The sequence below is a fragment of the Phascolarctos cinereus genome, unplaced genomic scaffold (genome assembly GCF_003287225.1).
Source record: "Phascolarctos cinereus isolate Bilbo 61053 unplaced genomic scaffold, phaCin_HiC Scaffold_4;HRSCAF=312, whole genome shotgun sequence".
Lineage (NCBI taxonomy): Eukaryota > Metazoa > Chordata > Mammalia > Diprotodontia > Phascolarctidae > Phascolarctos > Phascolarctos cinereus.
The window spans coordinates 367,951,450-367,973,649 of NW_027555847.1; the positions used below are offsets into that span (position 1 = coordinate 367,951,450).

General features: G+C 33.7%; 1 protein-coding gene across 2 annotated transcripts in view; it reads right to left on the minus strand.

The window, feature by feature from the left end:
• Window positions 1-22,200, minus strand: part of POLI (DNA polymerase iota) — a 39,550-nt gene that overhangs the window by 7,675 nt on the left and 9,675 nt on the right. For both annotated transcript variants that reach the window (XM_020994148.2, XM_020994143.2), the window contains exons 4-9: window positions 20,320-20,472; window positions 13,772-14,008; window positions 10,176-10,354; window positions 6,074-6,165; window positions 3,048-3,178; window positions 1,121-1,326 (exon numbers count right to left, since the gene is read on the minus strand). In XM_020994148.2, the coding sequence (XP_020849807.1) occupies window positions 1,121-1,326; window positions 3,048-3,178; window positions 6,074-6,165; window positions 10,176-10,354; window positions 13,772-14,008; window positions 20,320-20,472 (998 nt within the window). The remainder of the gene's footprint in view (window positions 1-1,120; window positions 1,327-3,047; window positions 3,179-6,073; window positions 6,166-10,175; window positions 10,355-13,771; window positions 14,009-20,319; window positions 20,473-22,200) is intronic.

Below are 22,200 nucleotides of genomic sequence, written 5' to 3' on the forward strand. Positions count from 1 at the left end.
AAGATAAATTGCTGCACAGTGCAATAAGGACAGTTATTTGAGAAAATTACTACTCTGAAGAATAACAGACACACCAGATAAGAAAAATCATTACTATGATATTTATAAAACACTATTATCAATATATAACCATAATTTAAAAAATTTATATTCTATGGAACTTCAGCTAAGAATTTTTTTTAATCTTGTCTTAAAAGTTATCCATATAATCTCACTGAATTTTTCTTATTTATTGTCTCTAGCACCATAATAGCACATAAGCAACTAGATATTACTTATATCACTATTATTTTTTAAATTTATAACTGGCACAAGCTCATCACATCAATAAATATTATTTGATAAAACAGACTTTAACATCCTAATTAGATGTTTGTTTTCATTTTAAAATTACAAATTAATATTTTAAAATAGTTTCAGTAACATTTACAATTAAAAATAAATTACTGCAAATTAAGAAGTAAATTGACAGCCTTATTCTAGATGTGAATCATATAGTTTAAAATAGTGTTTTTGTTAGTCATTCTATTTTTGGTTATCATAGCCAACAAATGATTGTTGTATTTTTTAATCATCTGAAAATATCACTGACTTTTGCCAGCTTCTACTATAGTTTACTTTTGATATGAGTGTCACTCAACAGCCGAGCTATACAATCTATATATAAATGCTGCTGTTAGAGCTCAATAAAATGTCAGGATAAGTAATTGAAGCATTTTCATGAAAATTCATTTGCCTTCTTCTATGGAAATGAAAATGAAAAGGCCTTGAGTTTTTGATTTTTTAAGCCTGTTTCATAATACCCAATACAATCTGAAAACTTATTTCTACTTCCAAAATTCCAAGTTTCTCTACTGTTTATATTACACAATGTATATGATCAACAAAAGAAACCATTCAGCTGTTTTAATTAATGGTATAAGTGTTCCATTTCTAGATCAGATGAATATTTAATGTCAAAATCATATGAACAAAAGACTCTAATAAAACAGTAACAACTGGGAATATAAATGAATAAAAACCTGACCCACAGAAAGCAGCACACAGTACGAGTGGGACTCTTGTGACCTTAAACACACAATCTAAACAATCTAGTTATTTCCCCAAACCCTGCACTTACATAAGTGCGTTTGCCAGAGTGTGAAGTTGTTGATGATGAAGGTGTTAAATAAAATTCGATAGATCCTTTCTTAGATGTAGGTAGTGATTTGAGATTGGAGAAGCACACACTTAGAAGGGTAAGATGAAATGGCATCTTCACGTTTACCATATTTCGAAATAGTTTCATAATTATATCAACCATTGGGGTCATAACATCATAATTTCCTAAATGAATTATTTAAAAGATGTAAGAAAAATAAATGCATTTACATGAACTGTTAGAATCAAGAGCTTAATTATAAATAAGACAGATTTAAAGCACTGATAAAATCAAGAAAATAAAACCTAGGATACATATAATTGAGGTATTTTACAATAACATGGAAAGCCAAATGGATTACAAGTAGTATTTAATCCTAAAATTGCCAAGAGGTTCAGCAGGTTTAATAAAAGAAAAAAAAAGATTTAAAAATTTTTTTATAACAAGCTAAGGTTATGACTATAAAAGAAATTAGAAGTGATGCAGTGCCAAAGAATAAGCAATTCTGACCCCTCTGAATTGGTAAAGCCTTTTTAACTGCCTTGTGCTTAAGTCTCATTATCTGAAAAAGAGAAAATAATTAGCTTGACATTTTCTAGGGAAAAGTGGGCTGGTGGCACAACCCCCACTTTCCAATTTAGTCATTTAGACTTTCTGAACCTCAGGTTCCTTCCCTGTAAGACAATGATAACAACCCCTGTGGTATCTGACTCACAGGGTTGTTGTGAGAGTCCAAAAAAATAATGCATATCTCAAAGAATTCTGCAAAATGGTAAAAATATTGTATCAATATCCACTATTATCATCATTATTGATGGGGAAGAGTGGTAGTCCCCTCATTCCTGTAACAACTGTTTACCTTGCTTTGATTCCCCACTGATACCACTGCTATCCTTTATATTGATCATCTTGGGAGCAAAACTAGCCCATATCTAAAGATGACAGCAGGGAATCTAATGAATAAGGCTTATCATTAAATCTTTCTAAGATACTTGGAAGGTAAAAAGGCTTCAAGGGAGGATACGAAAGCCAAGAGAGCTGCTAGATGATTTTCATACATAACAGTATTGAATATTGTAACAATGGCAGGCTTACAAACTGCTTTTCTTGCAACCATGTCACAACCTCACAATCCTCCTGAGAAGTAGGTATTACAATTATTATTATTCTTGTTTTTCAGGTAAGGAAACTAAGATTTTGACTAGTGAAGTTACTGGCCTAGGGTCATGAAGCCTACTTACTCACGGCAGGATTTGAACACAGATCTCCTGATTGCAAGTCTAGTGCTCTTTGCATCAGAGAGTATTTCCTCTAACATCTGGCTTATTTTAGAGACTCCTAAAATGTAAGTGTTTAAAGCTCTTAGTTAGTCTACAAGTTCTCCACATTTGAAAACAGACTTCCTATCCCCTGGCATAGGTTAGACCTAGATGCCATTTATGACAAGGTTCCCCTTGATCCCTGTCCAAAATTCTCTTCTACAATCTACCACTACAAAAACATTTGATATTTTGGGGTCAGCTTCTGGAGTCCTGAAATGACCAAGCAATGAGTCAGAAAAACTGCTACTGCTAAAGGAACCTATAAGAAAAAAGGATGGAAAAGGCCCTTAATTTTTTAAAAAATTTTTACTCTTTTTTTACTCTTTTGTTTAAAAACAAATACATCTTTAAGGATATTTCTTAATTAAAATTTAAAGAAAAGGTGGTTTATATGGGTCTCTGGGATTCAGTTGTGAGACTACAAAGGCATAGCAACAGGCTGTACTTGTAGCATAGTTCTACTTCAATATTTAATTGTTTGTACTACTGAATTTCTCAATTCAGCAAAATTAAACGGAATGCAAATGCAAAAGTCTATTCACAACAAAGAAAGAAATGAAGAAGTCAATGAAATAAGCCCACACCTGTCCCTAACTTCTGAATTACATGAGATGGGATAGGACACTGACGACTCTCACGGTTAACATGTCGGTCAGATGAAAACCGACGGATGATTAGCCTTATTGTATGTGGCTTCCTTCCATCTTTGCATACTCTGAAAATAAGGAACCATAATAGTTAGGAATTTCAAATAAGGTACAGTAGCACTTCATTTAACTTTGCAAGTTTCTTAACTATGAAACTGCAACTGTCTACAATATAGCCAAGAACGAGGAAATTAAAAAGACCATAGAGCAACGAAAATAATAATTATCACAAAGTCCTTATACTCATAGGACAGCCCCTCAAGCTCGAACTCAGAATCTATTTAGTCTTAATTTCTACATAATAATTCTGACAAGCTTGGTTATCTGCTTTCCCAGCCTACAGCAAATTAGAAGCAAGACAGTCAAGTAGCACTGCTGCTGGCATGCACTCTAAGACAAGGACAGAGAAAAAAGCACCTCATGAGGAAGGAAGCAAATGAATTTTTAAAAGCAGGTATACAAAAAAGCATACTATTTTAGGGCTAGTTAATCACTATGTAAATAGCCCTATATACTTTTAGGGGTATTGCTGTAGAAACAGAATATACTAGTAATGACCCTGATTCATAAATAAAGGATTAAATTATGTTCATTATACTCAATTTAAGAAGGCAGGTAAATGTATAATGTATTTTTTAGAAAGAGTTCTAATAAAAATGGTCAAAACAAAAAAAAAAGATTTGGCACTCAGAGGGATATATTTCAATTAACTGGAAAACATTTAATTAGAATACCTCATTCCTGAGGGAAAAATACTGATGATGACTTTTTCCTCTCTACTCTACAAAACACAGATTTGAATCTCTTTGACATGTTTTCTAGAGATGATGAGCAAATCATAATGAACAAGAATAGTATCCACTTTTAAAAACTTGCTCAAACTGAGCATTTCTACTGGAGACTTAAATAGAACACTCAGAAGTGTGTAAGAAATACCTATTTATCTTTAATTGCTTTTCCACTGAATTTCCTAATAAGTATGACTTTGTTTCCTCAGAATAACATTTTTATTCTTTTCTATAAACATATCAATAATTAATCTTACAGTTAAATGTGTTCAATAAAGATTAAACTAACTAAAGAAATAATCTTCTGCATGTTTAAGGACAGAAGTAATTTTAAATTATCCAGGTCATGAGAACTGAAAAAACATGATGTTATAAACAATCAATCTGGCATAATATTCATCATCAAATACTTCAGCATTGTAAAAAGCATTAGATTTCAGAAGGATTCAAAGAGGAAAAAACCTACTGTTATTTTAAGGAATTTATCCTAAGATTTTTCCCTTTTCTTTTTTTTTTTTTTTTTGGTGAGGCAATTGGGGTTGTGACTTGCCCCAAGTTACACAGCTAGTAAGTGTTATGTGTCTGAATTTGAATTCAGGTCCTCCTGACTCCATGGCCTGGGCTCTAGCCACTGTGCCACCTAGCTGCCCCAGATTTTCCCCTTTTAAAGGAAGCACAAGAAACCTGTGAATTTTCAACATACTTCTTTAATTATATATATTGAAACTATTTGCTGATCTTTACATAAAAGAGATTTGCACTTTTATGTACCATCCTCTCCTTCTGCTCCACAATGAATGTGGAAATGCTTGTTGTATTCATTTTTTGTTCAAAGTTCAGAATGAAAAAGAAAATTCTTCCATAGATGGTAGGCATCTTCACATGGTCAAGATGTGCAACCCCAGTTCTGTGCAAATGGCCGATGGCCAGTTCTGTGAGTGGGAGACAATAGCAAAACTGTATTTCTGTGGTTTCTCTGCCACACACAATTGTTCATAAAAGTTAGGGAGTTCAGAATAACCTCGGATCTGGAGACAAAGATTTGCATGACCCAATTCCACAAAAGTCTTCCTAGGAACAGGGTGAGTCATAATACTGGAGCTGGGTCATGCTAATTTGTCCTCAGCTGACTAGCACTCTAAGCTGCATGGTTATGCTGAACAGATGAAAGCCTTGCTTCAAGTGGTGAGGAAAACCAGAGAAATTCTACTTTTGGGACTCACAGTCAACTCTCAACTGAATCTACAATCATAGCCTCTCTGCCTTTACCTACAGGATTATCTTTGTTGCTGGATTCTCCTTTAAGTCCTAAAGTAGAAAGTACTACCGTGGTTTATACCCTAAAAACCCTCTAATAGAGTAAAGTCCAATCAGAGAATTGGAAGTTGGGGTGGGAAAAGAACAATTTTCTAGAGAATATACAGAAGTGGATCTAATGGCAAATGGGTCAGAAGGCTGAATTTACTTGCCAAGCCTATGGTCTCAAAAGCAACTCATAAATTCATATTTTTATACTTACACGTTCTCAGTCAAACTTTCATATAACCTTTTTCACTCAAGGTTAACCATTTCCTTCTTTTATCATAATCTTACAATATTAACAGTCTAAGAAAAGGTAGTGAGGAGCTATAAACTGGAAGAATAAGCTTCAAAGCACTGTATATTCATCTTCTTAATTCCTCTTTAACCTAAGAATATACCTCTTCCAATACAGATTTAGAAAAAGACCCTGCTAGATTACAGCAGGCTCAATGACCTGACTTCCCTAAATCCTAGTCCCCACTCAACCTTTTCCCTTTTCCTAAAGCAAACACGGATACTTTAGTTTCAGGGAGGAAAGGACAATGCAGTTGTCACAGAAAAAATTTCAAGTTCTTCCTTATTGTCAAATAGCAGATCAAAGGAGTCTTCAGGAGAACTAGTCCTTTTAAGAACCTTGGTGTAGCCACCAAGTTACTAAATTCTAAGTTACAGAAGTAAAAAAAGAAAAAAAAAACCTTATAAAAATGGATATATCATTATTCCTGTTAGTACGTCATAGAAATTTTAGTTAATTTATCTCTTAATTTTTAGCCTCCAGCTTAATCTACAGCTTATAAAAAAAATCAATTATCCTTTCAATGTACAGTATATAGAATAACACAAACAAGATAACTCAGCAAGAAGGCAAATCACCTGTTCAAAAGACTAGCAAGGAGTTCTTCAATTTTTTTTTTAGCTTCCACTTCTGATGAGCACTTTTTAAAGGAATCTTCTTCACTAAAGGACTACCAAAATATACACAAATATTAAAGGATTATTTCACACCCTGATAAACAATTTCTATTAGAACACATGTCAAACTTCCAAATAGCAGTTTCTTCATCTGTATAATAAGGGACTGACCTAGATGGTCTGTAAGTTATCTTCTAGCTCTAAATCTAGGATTCTATGTTTCTAAATAAGGGCACTTACATAAATTCATTACTAATATCTACCACACTTTACTAATTCCTTAGGTTTAGTTATATTTCGTTATATTTTTAACACTGTCTTTTTAACCCAGTTAGTGTCCTTAATAAGAGTAACATGCTCTTATGGAAAGCATTCTGGAATTGTATTTAAGAAAGTTGACTGATTTGATGATGTGCTAGAATACCAGCCTTTTAGAATTTTCCTGGAATGCTGGGGCTCCAGTGTTAGCTCCAAACCTACTGTGACTTCAGGAAAGCTCTGCTTTAATTTCAGTAAAATGAAGGTGATGGTATCTTTCCCATCTGATGGTATCTTTCCCATCTTACCTCATACCAGAGTTGCTGTGAATTAAGATAACTTGCAATAAGGTATGGAATGTAACCCTCGGGCAAAGGAGAGCCACTGATGGTTTTTGAGCAACAATAATAACAACCTTTACAGTTTATTTCTCAAAATAATCCTGCAAAATAAGTGGTACAAATCTATTTTATAGCTTAAAAGCTTGGGCTCTCTTTGAAAGGTTAATGATATGCATACAGTCAAATGGTTAGTAAATGGCAGGCAGGACTCAGATCCAAGAACAGTCTTGTATTGTGGGGTTTGTTTGTTTTTTTTCACTATGCCATGTAAATTCCAGTAAATTGAAAATGCTGGTATCCTTCCCATCTTACCTCATAACTTGATTCAATAAATACTTACTAAGTGCCTACTAAACAGAAAACATGATAGAGATTGAAGGCAATAAAATACATGTCCCATGATCACAAGAAGTTTAAAATCCAGCAGGGGAGACAAGGTATGTACATAAACAGCGGAATAGCTGAGATTAAATAAAACTGAAGAAAAAGATTACAGGAAAGCGAGTAAGGTAAGACCAGAAAGATAGGCTGGAGCCATTCTGTAGTGGGACTCGAGTGCCAAGCAGTAAGGTATGGAATGTAACCCTTGGGCAAAGGAGAGCCACTGATGGTTTTTGAGCAACAATAATAATAACAGCCTTCACAGTTTATTCCTCAAAATAATTCTGTGAAACAAGTGGAACAAATCCATTTTATAGCTTAAAAGCTTGGGCTCTCTTTGAAGGTTAATGATACACATACAGTCAAATGGCTAGTAAATGGCAGGCAGGACTCAGATCCAAGAACACTGTTGTATTGTAGGGTTTTTTTTTCACTAGGCCATATTACTTCTCTGTGTAGAGTGATACAATCACATCTATACAGTAAGACTGATCTGAAATAGTGTACAGGAAGAATTAAATGGGGAAGAAATCACAGATGGGAAGATGAGTTTAGCAGCTTTGGTAACAGACTGGCTAAGGTGATATGGATTAGGACTGTAGCAATGGCAAACAAAGATGGCCTAAAGAGCTATTTCAGTGCTACAAAGCCCTTGAATCACAACTAGTAGAATATAAGCTCCTTGGAATCAGCAATTGTCTTGTTTTATCTTTGTATGCCCAATGTCTTGCCCAGACCAGGCACTTAGAAGATGTGTGCTGAGTTTAACCAAATGAACATGGAAGGTAAAGAAGGGAAAGAAACAAATAAAAATTGGTACCAAGAGTGCCTAGAAGAATGGCAATCCCATTAACAGAAACAGAGAAGTCAGGAAGAAGAATAAATTTGGAGATGAAGATAATCAGTTCGAATAATGACTTATACTATGGGTAGGCAACGAGCTAGATAACCTTTAAGGGTCCTTTCCAGTGCTATGATTCTATGAGTTTACGTTACACATGTTGAATTTAAATAGCAAGTTTGAAACTGAGGTCCAGAGGTTGAGCTGAAGATAGAGATTTGGAAGTCATTCACTGGGTTTAATTTACCACAGCCCCAAGAGTCAATGAGATTACCAAGAGAAAGAGAAACAGACTAAGGACAAAATCCTGGGAAAAGATAAGGCATGAGGAGGAAAGGAGTCAACAAAGACTTTTTGGAGTCACTCCAGAAGTAGCTGAGAAGGAGAGGGCAAAAAGGTTGTGAATTTTGTTAAATGCAATTGTGAGGCAAAAGATAACAAATGAGAAATGTCATTGAATTTGGAGGTTAACAGTAATGCAAGAAGTCCGGTAGAGTAGTGGGAAATGAAGCAGCTGCATGGAATTGAGGAACTAGTAGCTGATAAGCATCTAAGGAAGGCACGAGAGGGATGCACAGAGTGTTCTTCAAGAAGTTTGCAAGTCAAAGGATGAGGATATATAAGACAGTGAGTATGATTAGCATGAAGAAAGAAAGGAGGAGCATTGACTGGGTAACATGAGGAAGGTGAGGAAAAGTTAGGGGAGTTAGAGGAGTCCTGAGCACGTTTATAGGTATAAAGGATAAGGTCAGTGGATAAAAGCAACTTGAGACACATGAAAGAGTATGGATGATGAAGAAAGGTACTGAAGGTGGGAAGGAAATGAACTGGAGAAAAGAAAAGGAGTAGACCTTAGGAAGAAAGGTTCATCTGAAACAGGAAGGAAGAAAGAGAATGTGAGGAAAGTCAAGGAATTTCAAAGTAGATAGATGGCCTTCATTCAGAAAAGTAGGCTATCTGCAGAGTGAAGAAGTCAAGAGTGAGTTACAGACTGAAGAGAGTAAGATTGGTTTGGAATGCTACTTTAGACAATGTGATATGGAGTTAATTAACATTGAATAAAGATTGCCACACAACAGAAGATAAATAATTGAAGAACGTTTAAATATTAAAAAACAAAGCCTGAATTAAAATCAGGTAAGGCACACTCAAAAAAGGAATTTACCTAAGGATTTCATCATGCAAGTGGTTGAAAAGATTAAGAATTGTAATAGTTTCCCCAAATGTCCATACTCTTAACATTTACGCTACACTGCTAATAATTTAATCTTTGTACTAAGCAACATGTTTTTCTCCTAGTTATTTTTGCCTTTTCAATTCAGTAAATGTGGATTTTTTCATCCTTCTTCCTTTTAGTTTCCTTTAGGACATTAAAATTATTGTTTAATTTGTCTATCAATGGAACTCATTTGACTGCAGCAAAAATTCTTTCTCATAATCTTTTATGAAGTTGAAAAGAATAAGTTAAAATAAATGTGTAAATCTATCTACATATATATTTATAGAATACTAATAATAAGAGCTAACATTTATATAGTGCTTACTATGTGCCAGGCAATACATGCTAAATGTTTTACAATTATTATTTCATTTGATAAATGTATCAATTTAGCAACACTTCTGTCACCCTTCACAGTTGTTCCCATCTTCCTAAGAAATATCTTACCTTCTAAGCATATCTATTATAAAACACTATGTCTGCATAAAATTGATTTTAGATAATTTAAAAATACTTTAACATCAACAATGTACAGTATAATTAAGCAAAGCTATATTACAAGAATAGAAATTTAAAACTTAATTTTGTCTTCTGTGCACATGAAAACTGGCTGCATTTTATTCAAACTAGTTACGTAAAATAGTAAACCCTTTCCTAAATTGTCTTTGATTTTAAAACAATTATTCATCTAATGCAACAAATCATAATTTCATGAAGAAGGGATTGTTTCGTTAACCCATGGGTGGGGAACTTGTGACCTTCTAAATCCTTAAGTGCAGCCTTTTGACTGAATTTGGATTGGAATGAATGCAAATTCAGTCAAAAGGCCGCACTTAAGGACTTAGAAGGCCACATGTGTCCTTAAGGCCACAGGTCCCCCACTCCTGGGTTAACCAATCAAATTAGAAAAGTTTAGTTGTGACACACCAAAAATCTTAAAATTTTAATTGACTATAAATAAAGTATTCAAAACTGTTTCTTTCATTCTGAAAAGTTGCATAGAACTTTACATGAAACATTCACCTGAGGTGGTCCTGAGGGAGTCACAGGGGAGTTATCTTCTCCAAAGCTGAGCTTCTGTATACGCTGAGCAACTGAAATTCCTAATTCTTTCTCTAGTATTTCAGGTGAAAAGGTTTGGAGATCATGGACACTATTGATACCCAACGATTCAAGACGTTGGGTAGTTTTATAGCCAATACCTAGGTAATAAGAAAAAGATGAATGAATGCAGTATTTCACATGTAAATAAAATTAACAAGGATTAATAAGCAATCATCTAAGCTTTTTAATTTTAGTACAGAAATTTTCAAAGACCAAACTCATTCTGAAGTAGGCTGTAGTTCTAGAAAACAGGGATTATATATATTGTTTCCCTACCAGAGCCCAGCACAGCACTATCATAACTGTTATTGTTTAATGTTTGTTAAAAGAAATGAAACCTTCATCTTATTTTAAATAACACTGAAGATGTCAGCAATTCACAGGTATTTTTCAGATTTGTTGTTGTTCAGTCATTCAGTTGTGTCTGATTCTCCATGACCCCATGGTCCATGGGGTTTTCTGGGCAAAGACACTAGAGGGGTTTGCCATTTCCTTCTCCAATAGATCCAGTGGATCCTTTTGTCAGGCAATCAGAGGTTATTTAACTTGCCCAGGGTCACACAGCTAGGAAGTGTTCTGAGACTAGATTTGAACTCAGGTCTTCTTGATTCTAGGCCTAGTGCTCTATCCACTGAGCCATCAGTTGCCTCTGTTTTTTAAAATTAATTTATTTTGATTTGTCAACAATCACTTCCATAACCTTTTGAATTTTAACTTTTCCTCTCTTTCCCTCCCTACCTCCCTCCTCAAGACAGCGCGCAATCTGATATAGGCCTCTATTTTTTTTCTCTATTTCTCAATAGAGAATTTAATTAGAATATCTGATACTAAAGTAATACAAATAAGAACTCAAGTTTAAAAAAGGGGTTTATGCAGTTTCTCATTTGATTTTCATAATAACCCTGGGAAAGAGGCATTAAATAAATTTATTAACCATTTTACAGATGCAGTAACAGGCTCTGAGTTTAGGCAGCATACTTAGAGTCATAGCATGAGTGCTGGAAGCAGGATACAATCCCACATTTCCAAATTAATCACTCATTCCATTACACCATGTTGGCTTTCACACAAATAAGAATGATCTGTATTTATCCACTATAATTATTAAGTACAGTAAACACCTCATTTATCTAGAAGCCTTGGAAACCATCATGGTACAGTAGAAAAGAGCAATGGATTTGTAATGAGAACACCTGGTATTGAATTCCAGCCCTGCCACTTAGTTAGCTAGTTGCCCTCAGTTAACTAGTTAGCCTACAACCCTCTACAGGTCTTACTTTTCTTATCTCAAGTTAGGAGGTTTCAGTATATCAGTGGTTTTCAAAATTTTTTTAATTTCAGTATCCCTTTACATTCTTAAAAACTGCAGAGGACTGGGGCACCTAAGTAGCACGGTGGATAGAGCTCCGGCCTTGGAGTGAGAAGGACCTCAGTTCAAATCCAACCTCAGACACTTGACACTTACTAGCTGTGCAACCCTGGGCAAGTCACTTAACCCTGACTGCCTCACCAAAAAAGCAAAAAAAAAAAATTACTGAGGACCTCAAACAGCTTTTGTTTATGTGTGTTGTTATGTAGCAATATTTATCATATTAGATATTAAAACTTATAATTTTAAAAATACTTATAAATTCACTTAAAATAATAAACCCACTTCATGTAAACACAAATAGCATGGGTTTTTTTTGTGAAAATAACCACATTTTTCAAAACAAAAAATTAATGAGAAGAGTGGCATTGTTTCACATATTTTTGCATGTCTGACTTAATAGAAGCCATGTGGACTCTCTTATCTGCTCTTGTATTCTATTTGTGGCAAATGATGCTCTGGTTGAAGTATGTGAAAAAACTCTGGCCTCACAAAGTTATGCAGATGGAAAAGGGAGGACTGTTTTAGTAGAAAAATAACATTAGTATTATGTTTATGAAAACAGTTTTAAACTCATGAACCCCATGAAAGGGTCTCAGTGATCCCCGGGGTCCTTGGAGCACATTTGACAACCATTACAGCAGATGATCTCTGAGGTCTCTTCTCATTCTAACTATATGATCATACAGTCATATATATCTGGTATTACTAAATATCTAGAGGGAAGCTAGGGGGCGCAGTTGACTGAGTGCTGGGCTTGGAGTCAGGAAGACTCTTCTTCCTGAGTTCAAATCTGGTCTCAGACAAGTCACTTAATCCTATTTGTCTCAGTTCCTCATCTGTAAAATGAGCTGGAGAAGGAAACAGCAAACCACTCCAGTATCTTTGCCAAGAAAACCCCAAATGGGGTCATGAAGGGCTGGACATGACTGAAAAATGACCGAACAACAATAAAATATCTAGGAAACAAATAAGTTCCAGGATGTAAACACAAAAGGCCTTAAAATAAACAAAATAAATGTCACTGAATTGAAACTCTGAAGCTTATTCACTTTACTTTAAGAAAAACACCTTCTGCCCTTATTTAGAATCTTACTCTTAAGCCAAATTTTAATAAAGCTTGTTTATTTGTTTTATCAACCCATTCAGAACTAGTGAATGAGAAAGAAAGACTGCTGGGGACACACAAGCTAAAAGTAATCAAGGTGGAGCAGGACACATAAATGTAAAAAGCAGGCCCAAGAATTCGAAAAATGTAGCAGGCTGTAGCCATTTAATTTGGGAGCAAAGAGTTCTATACACCACTTCAATAAGCCCTAAAGATATCACTATATTCTGATCATTCTTATAATGAAGATGGGAAGGGGGAATGGAGGAAAGGAATAAGTGTTTACATAATACCTACTATGTGCCAGGCACTGTGCTAAACACTACAAATATTATCTCATTTGATCCTCACCCTGTGAAGATGCTAAAAAAAAGTTTAAATTATGTTAATTTGAGGGTAGAGAAGTGTTTATTAGAACAATTTTCATCAAAAAATCTTTTAACTTCACTCTCCAACAATGTGTTGTTATTACAGCCATTATGTGGAGTTACTAATACTAAATGATTTAACCATTTAACCTTCTGAAAAAACAGAGCAAAACAGAGTCAGAAGACAGTCTCCTACTCCTCTCTGAGGGAATGGAGAAGAGTCTAGACATGACTAAATTTAACTAAATTACATTATACTTCTTGTTTATAATTAATTTTATGCTAATACTTTTATTGACCATATAAAAGTATACATAGGGGGCAGCTAGGTGGCACAATGGATAGAGCACTGGCTCTGGAATCAGGAGGACCTGAGTTCAAATCTAACCTTAGATACTTGACACTTACTAACTGTGTGACCCTGGGCAAGTCACTTAACCCCATTGCCTAGGGCCCCCCCCCAAAAAAAGTATACATAGCAATGAGTTTAGAAATTATCCCCACATTTCCTATGTATTTAACATGGGCTGAAATTGGAGGTTTACTTACTTTTTTTTCCTAAGTGAACAAGAATCCTAATACATGCATGGAATACACTGTTATTTCCGAAAAGATTCAAAAGCAACAAAATACAAATAAAGTAAATACTTTAAAAGCCCATCTTTCTTACCAGGCATTTGCTTTATGTGGTCCAAACTACCAATGAGATCTTGAGAACTTTCAGGCATTAACACTGTTTGTTGATTTGGTTTAAAGGTGCCAGAGACTAATTTGGACAACAGTTTATTCGAAGCTACTCCAGCACAGCCTGTGAGACCCAGCTGATTAAATATAGCTTCTCTCATCTCTGCCGCAATCTGAGATCCAATGAGTAATCTCAAGTGCAAAACGTCATTCAAGTTTACAGCTATAAAAAACAACATAACATGGTTAAATGTTAAATAAAGAGCTAGAAGGGGAATGGGAAGTCATCTCCCCTATACAGTCTACATTTTTGCCCTCATACTGCCACACATTTTGTCTTATTTTCTCTGTTGCTCATAGAGTTGTTATAAGCCAAAGAGTAATATTATCATCTGATTTCAAGAACCTGCAACATTGTGAATATATTCTATGGATATTCAATAAGTAATTGCTGAGATAAACCATTGGTTAATATGATTTAAAAAATGAGAAAAGAAAACCAAATCACTAGTATCAAAAATGAAAAGGTGGAATATACCACTAATGAAGATAAAATTAAAACAATTATTAGGAGTTATTTTGCCCAATTATATGTCAATAAATTTAACAATTTTAGCAAAATGGAAAAATACTTACAAAAATATAAACTGCCTAGGTTAACAAAAGAGGAAACAGAATATCTAAATAAACTTATTTAAGAAAAAAGAAATTGAGCAGACTATAAATGAGCTTCCTACATTGGGAACATAGGGATTTACAAGTGAATTCTACCAAACACTTAAAGATCAATTCAATATTATCCAATATCCAATATTATTCAATTCATTCCAATATTAAATAAATTATTTAGAATAACAGGCAAAGAAGGAATCCTGCTAAGCTTCTTTTATGAAACAAATATGGTGTTGATACCTCAATCAGGAAAAGCAACAAAGAAAGAAAATTATAGACCAATTTCATTAACAAATATGGATGCAAAATTGGTAAATAAAATACTAGCTAGGAGACTATAACAATATATCACAAAGATTAATGAAGGGATGGCTTAACATAAGGAAAACTACTAATATAACTGATTTTTATCAATATCAAAGCTAACAAAAAATCTTATGATTATATTAATAGATGAAGAAAAAGCTTTTGACAAAATACAATACTCATTCCTATTAATAATACTTGAAAGCATAGATATAAAAGGATTTTTCCTTAATGATAAAAAGCATCTACCTAAAATCACAAGTAAGCATTATTTGTAATGGGGATAAGCTAGAAGCTTCCCCAAAAGATCAGGGGGTGAAACAAGGATGCCCATTATCACCAATATTATTCAATACTGTATTAGAAATGCTAGCAATAGCAATAAGAGAAGAAAAAGATATTGAAGGAATCAGAATGGGTAACGAGGCAATAAAACTATCTCTTTCTGCAGACAACATGAAGACATACTTGGAAAATCCTAGCAATTCAACTAAAAAGCTAGTGGAAACAATGAATAATTTTAGCAAAGTAGTAGGATATAAAACAAAACCACATAAATCTTTAGCATTTCTATATCCAACAAAACCCTGCAAGAAGAGATAGTAAGATATATTCCATTTAAAATAACCACAGATAGCATAAAATACATGGGAGCATACCTGTCAAAACAAATACAGTACCTATATGAATATAATTATAAAACATTTTTTACACAAATAAAGTCAGATTTAAATAACTGGAGAAATATTAATTGTTCATGGGTGGGCAGAGCCAAAACAATAAAAATGACAATCTACCTAACCTAATATATTTATTTAATGCCCTCTCAATTAAATTATCAAAAAATTATTTTATTGAGCTAGAAAAAATAAAAACAAAATTCATTAGGAAGAGCAAAAGGATCAAGAACATCAAAGGAATGAAAAAAAATGTAAATGATGAAGGTTTAGCAGTACCAGATCTTGAACTGTATTGTACAGCAGTAATTATCAAAACTGGTATTAGTTAAGAAAAAGAAAGGTGGATCAGTAGGAAAGAGAAGCTATACAATATATAGTAGTAAAAGATTCTTGTGCTTGACAGATGTAAGGATTTAAGCTTCTGGGATAAGAATTCACTCTTGGGGCACCTAGATGGCACCACAGATAGAGCTCTGGCTTTGGAGTCACAAGGACCTGAGTTCAATTTCAGCCTTAGACACTTAACACTTACTAGCTGTGTGACCCTGGGCAAGTCACTTAATTCCAATTGCCTCACCAAACAAAAGAAAAAAAAATTCACTCTTTGGTAAAAATTGTTGGAAAAACTGGAAAGCAGTCTGACAGAAACTTGGTATACATCAATATCTTATACCACTTACCAAGATAAGGTCAAAATGGATATGACTTAGATATAAAAGGGAGGTATCACAAATAAATTAGAAGAACACGGAACATATTATTTATCAGACTTATAGACAGGAGAAGAATTTATGAATAAAGAACAGATACAAAGCACTGAGATAGAAAATGGATAATTTTGATTATATTAAAATTAAAAGGATTTGTGCACATAAAACCAATGTAGTCAAAATTAATAGGAAAGTAGAAAACTGGGAAAACATTTTTACAGACAGTTTCTTGGATAAAGGTCTCATACCTCAAATACACAGGGAATTTCATCACATTTTATAAGAATATGAGTCATTCCCCAACTGACAAATGGTCAAAGGATATGAATAGGAAATGTCTGAATGAAGAAATCAAACTTATATATAGTCATATGAAAAAATACTCTAAATCATTATTGATTAGAGAAATGCAAATTAAAACAACTTGAGATATCCTCTCACAACTGTCAGACTTGCTAAAATGATGGGGGGGAGGGGAAATGACAAATGTTGGAGGGGATGTGGAAAAATTGGGACATTAATACACTGTTGGTGGAACTGTGAACTGACCCAACTATTTTGGAGGGCAATCTGGGATTATGCCCAATGCCCAAATAATTATAAAACTGTGTATACCCTTTAACCCAGCAATACCACTATTAGTTCTGTTTCCCAAGTTGATCAGGGAAAAAGGAGAAGAATCTGTACGTTCTAAAATATTTATAGCAGCTCTCTTTGTCGTGGCAAAGAACTGGAAAGCGAGGGATGTCCATCAATTGGGGAATGGCTAAACAAGTCATGGTACATGGCTGTAACGGAATACTACTGTGTTGTAAAAAATGATGAGCTAGTTGATTTTAGAAAAGCATGATAAGACTTGCATGAAATAATGAAGAGTGAAATGAAAGCTGAATCAAGAAATGTTGGATATAGTAACAGTAATATTGTTCAAAGAACAACTGTGAACTAAACTATTCCGAGCATTATAAATATTCAAATCAACTACAAAAGACATATTGAGGAAGATGCTATCTACCTTCAGAAAAAGAAATGATAAATAAAAATATGCACAGTGTGGTTTTACACACACACACACACACACACACACACACACACACACTGTATGAAATGGTGACTTTCTCTAGTACAGTGTGGGAGGAGAGAGAGAGAGATAATTTGGAACTTAAAATATAACTAAAAATGTTAATTTAATTTAAAAATAATAAATGACTGTGGATTAAAAAGTATTCTTATGAAAACCTTCTATGAAAATGTATATGGTATGCAATTAGCTGTAGCCTTATGCTTTCTCTACATAACATAATTTTAAAAATTGTGTTATACTTGATAATTTGAAATACCTTATTTATCATTTTTGATAATTAGTGTGACAAAATTACAATACACATTCAATGAGTATGAAAAATAATAAAAAGATTTTACCTCCCTCTTATAAAAAACTACTATCAGCACTAATAGAAATTTCACTAGCATTCACCTCTAAATATAACTACAATCAATATAAATTTAACTTTAAAAATACACATTAAAAATGAACTGTTTACTATAGTTCTTTTCAAAATTACCTAAACTAGACATCTGGAAAATTGAGCTTTAAAGGAAACAGAATAAGTAAATCATGCAAAAAATACGCAAAAAGCATCTCATAAATTCTTGCCTTGGAGAAGGAAAAGTTGAGGTTACTGCTACTCTCTACCTTAATGCTGAAGAAAACACAATAACTGGTTACTGAGAAAGAAGTGGTGAAAATACTGAGAGAAGTTAACCTCATAAGATTTAGGAAAAGAAATACTAGGCATAGTCAAATTTTAGGAAACCAAGTTTCAAAAAAGTTCAAAGAAAAGAGAGGTAAAATTGTATGGCCAGAGTTTTTAATGGAGGTTTCTAAAAGAAAGAAAGTTGGCTACAAACAATAAAGTTCTAACATTACAATTACAAATAATACTAATAAAGAGACAAAAGGAAAGGTTTAAAGAGACTAATTTAACTGTACAAGAACTCAACAGTGAGTTTAAATGTGAAATTTTACATATAAAAGATAGTAAGGAGGGCTACACAAACCAAGGACAAATACTAACACTGGCATGGTCCTATAAAATTAATGTCAGGAAGGTTAAAGCCGAAAATGAACTTAGCCTTGTGATAAATGCTAAAAACAATTTTTAAAAGGGCATTTTAGTAGCTATGGTGTTTCAGACAACTAACAAGGGAATTCTAGGTCTTCCTCAAGGGTGAGACAAGAGAAAGCAAAACAACTCTTTATTTTGTTTCTGTTTCTCTTCCAAATAGGAACAAGTAAAACAGATATGGCTAAGAGGTAATTGAAATATAAAGTTGGATAGTACACACCTATGCATTTTAATTCAAATTAACAAGCACAGAAAAATATATCCTAATGAATTAAAAGACCTTTCAGATATGATTCCAGAACAATTTTTGGTAATTTTTGAGTGATGGCAAAAGATGAGGATGGTGCCAAATGATAAGCAATTATTTTGAATAAGGAAAAAAATGGGGTCTTGAAACTATAGTCTGATGTCAGCAGCAAAATTTGAGAATGTATAAAACAGATGAATTGTGGTCACTTAAAAAAGAAAGCAGAGCTATCATGAGTTCACTAAAAACAAGTCATATCAAACTTCACTAATTTTTTATGATAATTCCACCTACAGATCAGAACTGATGATAATAATTATAATAAAGACTAAACTGAGAGGTTATCCTTGTAGAAAAGATTAATAAATATGGATTATTTTGTCTGACCTGGCCCTTCTATTACAGCTAGCCATTCCTTCCCAGACCAGAAGGGAATGGGCGGGAGAGTGGATTCTAAAGCTGACAGGGCTGGCTGATACTTAGGTAGATTCACAGCTAGGTACAGGAGGCAGCTAGGTGACTCAGCAGATAGAGTGCTGGGCCTAAAGTCAAAAAGACTTGAGTTCAAGTTCAGCATCAGACACTTACTAGCTGTGTGACCCCGGGCAAGTCACTTAACTTCTGTTTGCCTTAATCCATTAGAGAAGAAAATGGCAAACCAGTCCAGTATCTTCGCCAAGAAAATCCCATGGACAACTATGGGGTCATGAAATATTGGGCACAACTGAACAACAACAAAACATCTAGGTGAATGAATTGGCCCTGACCTGTCAAAAACATATTAATGTTCACCAGCAATAGATGACAGAAAGCTAAGAACAGTAACAAATATCAAGATTCAGAAACATCACAATAATTTAGAAATGGCAAACTAACAAGATGAAAGGTCAACTAAGATGTAAAAATGATTAAAATAACAAGATGCAAAAACTTGCTCTTGGGTTCAAAAGCAGGATGGGAAATACAATGTTTAGCACCAGTCTACATGTAAAATATCTAGGGCTTATAGTTGGCTACCAAGCCAAAATGAATAAACAGTATAAGTTACTACCACAGTGAAGGCCGCTACTAATGGCAAACCCATCTTCTGAGGCATCCCATTCCATATTGGAGAGCTCTGGTTTCCTTACATGCAGTTAATCAAGTTCACTTTGCATCTTATACCCTTTGCTCTTAATTCTGTCCTTTGAGATCACTCTCAAAAAAGTCTAATGATATGACAGCCCTTCAAATACTTAAAGATCCCTACCACTTTCCTGCAGGGAAGGCAGGCTGAAATGAACTACTGTTAAAATGTGAGACTTTGAGCATAAAGAAATATGAAAGAACATATATTTGGGGAAGAGGTGTTATTAGGAGACTAGACAAAGTCTCAGAAAAAAAAGTAGAAGGAAACCAAAGACAAACTTAATCTACTCTGAAATTCTGCTTTTAGTCAGGCATGGTGTGGGAATGATACGGTGAGGGGAAATGAAAAAGAACTCTCCTGAAGGTGTTAACTCTTTTGAAGTTATATGAGAAGCAGTAGGTAACTTTTGAAAACAGTATTGAAAAGACTCAATAGTAGTAGGGTTGTCACGCCTAGCTGTAATGACTATTCCATATATCAGTAATATTTGCTAAGCTATCCAACTTTTAATGTAGGGACTAAATACCCCAGAAAGATTCTTAACTGTGTGGGTTACCTTAACTATAAAGAGTAATATTGCTCCCAAGGCATAAAATTTCAGTATAACAAAGTAACAAGGTACAAAATACTCTCAATAGTTACTAAATGGGAAAATACTCACACTGATTATTGTAAACATGACCAGAGACAGTCAACACAGAATAGTCATCACTTTGTAGCTGATGCAGTCTCTTCTCAACCATCTGAGTTACATCCACAAAATTTTCATCAAATCCCAGTCTTTCAACAACTGGACTGAATTCTTCCAATAACTCTAAAGGGAAATAATATTAGAATGCATATGTAAACTGAAATTATAACTAAAATAGGCTAAAATAATATATTTTAATTACACAATTTTAAAATAACCTGAACAACATGATGTATATATTTTGTTAAACAAAAAATGGGTCATTTCAAAATGTAATAAAACTTAAGTTATGCAAAGACCAATTAACTTTGAGAAATGTTAAAAACTTCCAGTAAAAGAAAGTTTACTCCAGGGATTTAGTAATAAATGTAATTTCAAGGGTAGATCTTAAGGTCAGAACATATTTAACCCAATCTACTACTCTTCTATATTAAAATGATATGACTGAGGTGCTGGAAGATCCCTCATTAACAAAGAAAAATTAAGTTCTACTTACTAAATCAGGCAAGTAGACAAATAAATTTTAGAAAAGATTTTCAATAGGAATTGAAAAGGATCTTCTAGTTAGCCCTGAGCTAACCTGCAAAACTGAGTAAACAAAATACACCATTACTCAAGCATTCCAGTTAGTCAAGTTCTACTGCACTTCAAAATGATAAATCCAAAAGAACTGTCAGATCTGATACATTAAGGTGAAACTCCTTGCCCCTTGGGACTCAGTGTATGCACACTAATGAGACTGCACAATTAAATGCATTGAAAAGGAATTTTCACTTTTCCCTGAGTCATCCTATATTAGAAACAGCTGGACATTAGAAAGATAAATTGTTAGTCTGTGCCAGTGTGACAATTCCTAGGTTCCCTGTGTTTAATCATCTAAAAAATTAAAAAGGTTATTTCCTTCTACTCATATTACTACTTCATCAGGAAAATACTAAAAATACTTCATATTTTATGGATTCCAACTTTGGCGATACTAGGAAAATCACTTTCAAAAAGCTAACAAGAGGACTTAATGATTATGAGGATCAGTTTCAATCTATCTAGAGAACTTTTCTGTTTGTGAGGTGAGACTGAAGGTATTTCTGGCCATAAAACATGCCTCTTTTGCTGGCTCACATCTCTACAAAGTTTACTCCTGGTGATTAAGAGTCAAATTTATAGTGTAAAACCGATATATCTATATATAGATATATCTATATCTATATATATCTATATCTATATCTATATATATGTGTGTATGTGTGTATATATATACACATACATATACACACATATGTTATAAAAGTTATATATATACATATATGTTATATATTATACACATTACATATATGTTATAAAAGTAACAATATAAGAATGAAAAACTGGGTCTCAGTATCATTGCAGTCACCTTTATTAACAAAATATTAAAAAATAATTGTTACATATCTAATTGTACATATATCATTAAAGAGACTCTGTCCAATAGAAGTTTACAATCAAATATAACATCAAGGGGCATACCCTAATAAAAAAAATAAAGATTTAGGATAAAAAACATTAATCAGGGAAGGACTTTTGTTATAAACAGCTCGATGATAAGGATATCTGACATTTGAAGGAGCTCTGATTTCCTTAATGCAACAGAAACTCTCTTCACCAACACAGATCACAATCTATCTATAACTTAGTAGGTAAATCCTGGGAACTGTCTGAGAAACACAGAGGTTAAGTGATTGCCTGTGGGTGATACATGTAATAAGTGTCAAAAACCAGATTTAAACCCAGATTTTCCTGTATCCAAGATCAAAACTATCGCACAGTACAAAGCTGATATGCTAAGTTCATTAGTAAGAATCTACACTCTGATAC